This window comes from Diadema setosum, chromosome 4 (genome assembly GCF_964275005.1).
Source record: "Diadema setosum chromosome 4, eeDiaSeto1, whole genome shotgun sequence".
Taxonomy (NCBI): domain Eukaryota; kingdom Metazoa; phylum Echinodermata; class Echinoidea; order Diadematoida; family Diadematidae; genus Diadema; species Diadema setosum.
This window is the reverse complement of record NC_092688.1, coordinates 18,095,587-18,104,569: the sequence shown is the minus strand read 5'-3', so window position 1 is coordinate 18,104,569 and position 8,983 is coordinate 18,095,587. Positions and strand designations below refer to the sequence as shown.

The window sequence follows — 8,983 nt, the reverse complement described above, 5'->3', positions numbered from 1 at the left end:
GCACCATAGCAAAAAACATGACCATTGCCGTTACCGCGCTCAGTATAAACGCGTCCTAACTCTCCATCTCTCTTCAGTTATGATTATACTTTTCTTTCTCCCCCTTTTCATTCAATCTTTCTCTTTCAGAAATATCATACAATTTTATTTTCCATCCAAGAGGTCCACAGTTCTAAGCTTGGTCAACATGGGATTACTCTGATCCCTTTTTGAAGCAATCGAGTGAGAAATAGATGTATTCCACGATGAACACATCAAATGGGCATGAAGACTTAACAGATACCAGCAGTCCAGATGGAAGAATTGAAGAAGAAGAAGAAACAGGAGAAGGTATAGAACATCTTAAAGATTGTATTTTCCTTGTATCAAATAGATTGTGGTTATTTTATTATATATAGTATCATCATTAAAATCAATGTGCAACATCAATGTAATGAGATATCTCACTTATTGCTAGAATATGGGTTGACCCTTTTCCCTTGAAAACAATATAGCTTTATGGACACTGGATAAAATATCTCTTGCTGCTATTTTGAGAGCATTGCCACAATCTAAACTTCATTTTTCTCTCAATCTCTCTTCCAAAGAGGATATATAAGATTGCAGAGGTTTAGTGAGTGATATCATGTCAAAGCTGATGACATGATTTAAGACATTCAATGATCTCTTCCTGGACCATCTAAATTGAGAGTTATAATTTTTTTTTCAAGTATGTTCAAATTTTTTTCTCAGTCCAGAATAATTAAATCTCTCTGTGGAAAGGCTATACGATGAACTGGTGCAGAAAGTCCACACATACCAGATCAAATAGGTTGGAAAGACAAAAAAAAAAAAAAAAAAAACACAGAAAAGAAAATGTCACATGAGTATGAACACAGGTGTAGTTTCCATGTAGTGACTAGTAGTAAAGAGTAAAGAAGAATAATGCATTGTCCAAAAAAGAACCTCCCAAAACTTTCTTTGAATTTCTAAACATGCAATACCTCTGATTCATTGTAATAATTGTCGCTCTACATTTTTGTTTTGCTACAGAATATGAGACTGACTCTGAGAGTGGGGAAGAGTATTCGATAGGAGATGAAGAGGAGGAAGAGGAGGAAGATGAAGTAAGTGATCTCTCTCACGATAGCTCTTCACCTCATGGAAGGATGCAGAGACATGATGGTCATGACATTGAGGAAGAGAGAGTGGGAGCAGGTAGTGGACACCAGGCCCAGCTGGTGTACACCCCCCACCACCAGAGCGCAGGCGTGGTCAAGACCAACGGCCAACAGGTGTCGCCTCATCAGCAGGAGCGCAGGTTTGTGGTGACTAGCCAGAGGGAGGATCCAATGGGCGGGACCAGAGGGATGCAGAATGGAGGGAGCGCGGTTGCTAGGCAGCTGGAGGACGAATACGAGGAGGATGAGGAGGGAGAATCGGAGGAGGAAGAGATGGAGGATGGGGGAGAAGAGGAGGGAGAAGAAGAGGAGGAGGAGGAGGTGGAGCCAGGAATGATTGGACCTCTTCACATAGACCATGTGGACTTTATCCTGGACAGTATTGATGCAGAGCTAAGTGACCTCATCAGTAAGGTAATGCAACATATCTGTAAGAAGTCTGAAGTATTCTGATATTTGATTACCTTATAGAGATATGTCAATGTACACTGTATATAAAGAAAAATTAGTGAATAACCCACCTTATCTCCATAAATGTTTTTGTTCTATTGCATAGATTGTGTTACTACTATCATAAGCTTACTTTCACCTCCAACAAGATAGACCCAAGACTTTAGTGTATCCACACTGTTGATATTTACAAGTTTGTTTGTTTTTTTTTTTTTTTTTTTTTTTTTAAGGGGGGTTAATAAAAAGAGAGGCATGCAGCAGTAAGTGTATTAACATAGTCTCATTACACAATGAAATCACAGTGGTCCAATGGAAATATGACAATCATGAAATAATGCTTTTATATGGACGACTACTTTACAATGACACAGTGCAGTTTGACACAAAAAATTGAGAGTGAAACTTGCATGAAATCTCTTCATATACTTGCAGAATGGATCTGGATCATCAGAAGAAAAGAAGAAGAAGAGGACTCAGGCACAGAAGAGAACAAGTCCTCAGAAAGGTGTGAACAAATGGGCACTGAATCTTCAGTTCTTGGTGTCAGGGGCTCAAACCAACTGCAAGTTTTTATTCCACTTTTGCATCTTGCATCTTGTTCATATTTTTCTGGGTTTTTTTAATCAACTTTATACTACATCCAAATGCATTTGATTTCAATGAGGAATATTTGTAAAATATCATGCAAAACATTACAATGTTTCCTTTTCCTACTTCAAATGAAATGCTTTATCTTCAGCTTCTGGTAGAAAAAAAAAACCCTACAACAACAACAAAACTACACAGGATATTGGTATTTCTGAGTGTGAGACGTACATCAACAAAATTTAGATATAAAAAGAAAAGGAAGGTTACCAACCTCTCAACTTGTGCATGTGTGTTTGTGTATATGTTTGTGTATATTCACACATTTCACCAAATCTAATATATTGAAATTTTAGTTACTCTTCCTGTGCTATGAATGAAATGCACTGTACTGTTGTTGGCAGCCGAGAAAATAAGCTCGACTTTTCGTTCATCGTGCATTGATTTCGAAGGAGGGGAGCAGGTCGTACACCAGAATGGAGCTAACACTGGAGACACAAACTCGAGTGAGGGCACTCTTCTGACTCCGGACAAGGCACGCTCCCCACAAAGAACGTCGAAACCCTCTGGCTACAAGCAGTCCAAGAGAACCAGCACCAAGGGGCGGGGCACATCAAGGGGTCAGGTGACACGCCCATCCCCCAAACTCAAGCTCAACGATCAGAGTAAGCATCATCTGATCCACTTGGTTCAAAGACATTCCACCTGTTATTGTTGTTGGGTTTGAACAGCACACAAAAATAATACCCTAGTGTTATGGCACAGTAGGTATGAAATGGTCAAGTAATCCATGAACATGATTTTATCTTTTTTCTAGCTTTATCCCACTGCTATGCCAGTGGGCTTTTAACAGACTCAAATTATGTTGATGTGACATAATTGTCATTTATGTATAAAAACATTGCCTAGAATAGGAGCCAATTTTCTATCATATTTCCTGTATTCATTTCTTTTTTTTCCTAGCATGGTGAAAGAGCACTTGACACACCTCTTTCAGATAGCGGGGGGAATAATATAACCTTCAACGTGTGTTAGCAACATGTTAGGGAATAATGTGTAGGCCTACTTTTCATTACGAAAAATTACATTTTGTGGAATTCTCTTGATATTTCGTTACATTGTTGTCCTGCAGTGACATCACAAACTGTTGTAGTCTTCTCATCCAGTGAAACTTTACAAGGTTTGAAGAGATCGCATAATTTTCCTCAAACTTCTCTGATGTGTCCTGTGATTGTTTCTTCATTTCCTCAATCCACATATATATTTGGGTATCGTTCCCCCTTTAAAGCCATCTGCACCACAGTTGCTTGTTTATGAACATTTAATTCCATCCTCAATGGCTAACTTTTAATGTATCCCAAACTCAGTGCAATCCTATGCAAACTTTTCCAGGCTTAGAGAGCTCATTTGGTGGCACCAGCGATGCCGACTCCATCTCGGCGGAAGAAGTGAGGCAGCGAGTGGTCCAGTCATTACATCAGCAAGGTACACCCCTCATCCTCCTTACTGCCTCCCATTTTAACCACAGGTGGATCCAGGAATTCCATAAATGGGGGTGGGGGGGAGTCTTTACAAAATTAAGCGGGGAGCTCATGCCCCCTCCATCTTTTCTTTTTATTTCTTTTGTTTTAAGAAAAATTAAGGGGGGTGTGCCTGGTTCCCCCCCCCACATGGATCCACCACTGTTTTAACCATTTAGATGTATTATAGACACCTCAACAAGTATACTCGGGACTAGTCTTTAACTCTCTATGTGCCATGGTGTAAACCTCCTGTGTGCAGCATTAATCTGATACAGCATCGTAGTCATGTTTTGGGAAAACATTCTGTTTTTTCACATCTATGTAACTTTCATAGATTTTTTGTTTATACTAAGGACATATAATGAGCGAAATTGTAGAGAAAATGACAAACTTTGCTTTGATACGAATTTACGTGGCTTATCTATGTTTGTTATTCTTTGAGATGACCAGTAGCTGCATTATTGTAGAGGCATTTCACTTTTGCACACAAAACAGTGACAGAAACTTAAACACAGTTTACTAGCATATCCACTAGGGAATACCGCTTGATAGTCAATCACCACATAAAATGAAAACTACATGTGACAGGAATGGAATTGCAGGGAACGCTTTCAATTGACTTTGGCATATGATGCATCACGTGTTACCCCGGGGTACCGTAGTACCCCGGGTAACCGCGTTGTGTAGCGCCACCTCATGTCCACTCGAGGACAGCCAGAGAAAAATGCATGCACTGTGTGTGCTTGTACATAGTCATTCCCATGCCACTACATGTTATACTATGCGTGCATGAAAGCTGCGAAACCACTAGCGTGTGCTTTAGTGCAGTGCAGTGCAGTGGCTAGCACGCGCTAGCTCCAGCACCAAAATAATTTCCTCTTTTTGGCACCCAGGGTACAACCTTTCTAAAAAATAGATAATTCAACAAAATGGCTGATTTTTGTTTGGTACCCCGGGATACCATTTATGTCATCATATGGCAATTTATTGATCGGTTTGAGTGGGTTTGTGCGTTTGAGCAGAATATGCTAACTTGAGCACACAGTCGCCGGAGTATGCCGTGCGAACATGGCACATAAAGAGTTAATGGGGTAATATCCCTCTGTTGTCCGGAGAAAATAGCGATGCAGTAGACAGAAGAGAGAACATTTCTTTTTGTTTGTACCATTTGTAGCTTCACACGAACCACCTTTACATAATTTGTAGATGCTATCAAGAAAATGTTTGTTAAAATTGCTAGCAAATTGTGACTCGATTTGAAGTCAGTCATCCAAAGTAGCTTGATTCATAGCAATAAAAAAAAAAGAAATGCTGCCTTATCCAGTGCTTTATGTAGTTGACATGGTCTGTGCCATATAATGCCGAAATTTAGAAAAATAATACATCCATATTTGACACTGTGTATAAATCAAGGCTGACATTGATCTATCAACCCATTTCTTTCACAGTTAGATGTGATGCTTGATAGATATTATTGTCAATATGAATTCATCCTTGTAGAATATGATTTGCTCATAGTTGACTTCATTACTATAATTGCGATCATTTTTTTTTAAGGGATGGTATAGTTTTGTTTGAGACGGGGCTTCAGGTTTCCAACTTTTTTGTGAGATAGGCAGAAACCTCATGAAATATGAAAGAGCATACAATTCTACGAGGAATTCAAAGTCTGTGTGATGAGAACAAGTTTTTATATGGCTGAAATATCCAAAACAAAGAGGTTGAAATAAAAAAAAAACCACCTTTGATTAGGACCACTGTGTTGTACTTTATTTTTGGATATCTCGGCCATTTCAAAACCAATTTCCATGAAATTAACTTTGAATTCCTCTTAGAATTGTATGCTCTTTAGTATTTCATAAGTGGTTTCCAATTACCTTGCAAACAGTTAAAATCTGAATCCCCATTTCAACCAAAACTATACCAACCATTTTCATATTTCAAATATGGAATCTTACACCTCTGCTGTGATCTGCAACTTATTGCAAATTTTCTGGTTTTTATCATGCAAATCCAAAAAGAGCTTTGTGACATAGAAATTAGATAATCACATCTCAGTTTTAAATGAACAAACTGTGCCCATTAATGTAGTATCACGTAGAAGATTCATGTACATCTGTTTTACCGCTGCATCCATTTTCCTCAGATCACACTCCCCGCAACACCCTGCCACCACGCCACCAACTCACGAGTAGCCAAGAGTACCATTTAGCTGCCATGCAGGAGAGCACTAACAACCACCACAACCACACAACCAGCAATAATAGCTCACCACAAAAAATCACGCCTTCGCCTGCTTCGGGTAACCACTCAAAAGCTCAGACAAACGAGTCAAACGACAGCAGGGGGGATGATAAAGTAAAAGCCAGGACGCAGAAGAAGAAAGTTGCCTCCAAAGGTCGAACTAAGGCTCGTGGAGAGCACGCTTCTCGCAGTAGTGCCTCCAGTGATGCGAGCCAACAATTGAACCACAAAGTTGCTAGCGGAGGGCAGGTGGGCACAACTCATCTACAGCAAGGAAACATTGGGAGCGGCATCAATGCAAATAATAATGCTGGAGGGAGAAGCGGAGATGTGAGCCATCAGGTCATGAGGTTGAGAGACATCTTTTACGACGAGGACGGAGCTGGTGACGATTCGGAAAGGGCGTCGCTGGCGACGGAGATCCTTCTCTCCCAGCCTGCAGTGATCCAGAGTGTGAGCGACCTTGAGTCTATTGCAACAGAAGACTTTGAGGGCGCTTTCCAACGCTTTGCCATGCCGGATTCTGCCAGGAGCCAGAGGACCAATAAGTCGAACAAGAAGTTAAAAGCGAGTCAAAATAGAGGGCAGCATTCAAACGATGTCAGTCCAACCAATGAGACGGCAGTGCATCAATTGCAAAGGATAAAGGGCAGAGAGGGAGGTCGAGGGGGAAAGACAAAGAAAAGAACGGTATCAGCGCCCCCTATAGAACCGAGTGGACTCCCAGAGTACATGTATATGCACAAAGAGGTCTCGGAGCGCGATGTTGGTGCGGATTCGATAGTTACGGAGGAATATGAGCCACGATTTCTTGCGATACCTTTGAAACACATCCAAACAGGTATAAAGCTCACTCATCAATAGTTATTTCACAGTGCCTCTGCTTCATTTAAAAAATTTTCTGACCTGAACTAAAATTGAAGACTGCTGCAGAAAACTTTTGACCAATTCACATCATTTGTACATATGAGTCCAACAAGCTGAAATATATAGCTCATAGAATTCATTGTGTGGAAAATAGTTTAGTTAGATCGAGGAGGTACTAGGTTAGATGCCATTGTGTTTATACCTGTACAAAGTGCAGTGTAAACTTGTTTTCTTGTTATAATATCAGATCTTGACATCCATTGCGTATTATTTCCTTCATCCCTTACTAGGTGTATATGTAGGCTCTAGTGTGAATATAGTTGACTATTCAATCATTCTACTTGTATTAAATGGCCAAATCCCTCATACCACCAAAAAACTCTACTTGATGCATCCTGTATACACTTCTCACACTAAACACAAAGCAGAATAAACCAAAATGCCTGCTCAATGGAATGAAAGAACATAAAATCTTTTCTCCACATCTCAGAAACCTCACCAAATAGCAACTAAAATAGAATGCAATTACAAAAGAAGTGCTTACAGCAACAACACCAAAGAAATGTTCACTAAATACATTGTCTCAATATCATTAATTCGAGCATACAAATATTTTGTGTCTTCTCCATAAGTCTGATCCAACCCTTCCTTCTGTTCTAGTGAAAGATGCACTTTAAGTGATGATGGTGAATATATGCTTTAGAATGTATCTAATGACACCTGAATCATATATGATACCACTTGTGATATATTGGCTATCTCCTTCCTTTTGACTTGTGTAGAATGTATACCAAGTGCGCTTTGCTTATTAGATAAAATATTACCATGCGTTTCTTCAACAAAACTTGATGCTCAGTGCTGCACTCTTTAGAGAACATGGTATTATTCATTTAACATTGATGTCCAGATCTGTTATAAAGCCACTAACTTTCATCAGTGAGTTAAATTAATGCAAAGAGGATTTGCATATATTTTACCATGATATGAAATAATGACTTTACATCTACCCTTCCTTTTCCTTTGTTCATAAAGGGTGCTACATATATGGTATTTTGATATTTTTGATATATACCATTTACATAAGGTAAATCATTTTGCGTGGACCTTAGGGAGTGGATAAATAGAGTAGATTTACTTATTATCCTTGTTCACTTTTCACCTGCTTGAAATATAACCAAACAGAACATCCTGGTGTGGTACCAAAGAAGAAACCTTCACGTCCACGCCGAAAGGTCAAGCCGGGTCTCCAGGGTCCCCCTCAGAGTGACCCCGAGTCCATCCAGACGGAGGACTACGAGGCCCGCTTCCGGTCCATGATGGTCCGGCGACTGGCCGGAGTCCCGCTGTCCAGCTTCGATTCTGTCACTATCCAGAGCGACCTGGACTCGGTCAAGTCGGCAGAGATCAAGAGGAAGTTCCGGAAGGCCATCCACAGACCAGAGAGTGAGTGACTTTAAGCAGAAATTGACAGATGTTAAATTTGTGGGACTTTAAGGGGAAGGAAACCGATATATGTAGTGGATTTAGTGAATGCAGCAATATTGGTACAACAAATCAATGAAAGATTGAGGGAAATTGGACTATCCGTTCAAAACTTATGCATTTTTAAAGTTTGGATGACCTAATGACATCAAACAGGGAAAGTGATATCAAAATTTAAAAAGATTTTCATAAAATTTCATTTTTCATGAAAAGTACACATTTCTTTGATGTGTTACTGACATATGGTAGGGTAATATTTTTCCTCTGCTTTTTGAAAAGGTAGGTCAAGTGTCTCCCATTATGCTGGAAAAGTGAAAATATGTTGAATTTTCTTCATGTTCCTCATACAAAGAGACAAAAGAATGAAGTGTGAGTAGGTGTACCTGTTAATTAATTGATACAAGTTTGTATGTGAAGAAACAGCATGGTAGGTTGGTGTGAAACACATACAAACATACAGACACATGCAGACACACAGTAAAAAAAAAAAAAGAAAACATCAGGGCCCATTTCATAAAAGATGTTGGGACTGCAACTTTTGCTGGAATAGCAACTTTTCATAGAAATAGTCAGTCAGGAAGCTGGATTATTGTCTGTACCATGGCAACTGCCATTCTAGCAAGAGTTGCTATCATGAAATTTTTAATGAAATTTGGCCCAGAATGAATGAAC

General features: G+C 39.6%; 1 protein-coding gene across 1 annotated transcript in view; it reads left to right on the top strand.

Annotated features, from left to right (window-relative positions):
• Positions 1 to 245: 245 nt before the first annotated feature.
• LOC140227663 (uncharacterized) overlaps positions 246 to 8,983 on the top strand; it is a 28,146-nt gene continuing 19,408 nt past the window's right edge. Inside the window, exons 1-7 of the mRNA XM_072308078.1 lie at positions 246 to 330; positions 1,033 to 1,574; positions 2,043 to 2,115; positions 2,648 to 2,860; positions 3,588 to 3,680; positions 5,865 to 6,803; positions 8,012 to 8,272. Of these exons, the coding sequence (XP_072164179.1) occupies positions 246 to 330; positions 1,033 to 1,574; positions 2,043 to 2,115; positions 2,648 to 2,860; positions 3,588 to 3,680; positions 5,865 to 6,803; positions 8,012 to 8,272 (2,206 nt within the window). The remainder of the gene's footprint in view (positions 331 to 1,032; positions 1,575 to 2,042; positions 2,116 to 2,647; positions 2,861 to 3,587; positions 3,681 to 5,864; positions 6,804 to 8,011; positions 8,273 to 8,983) is intronic.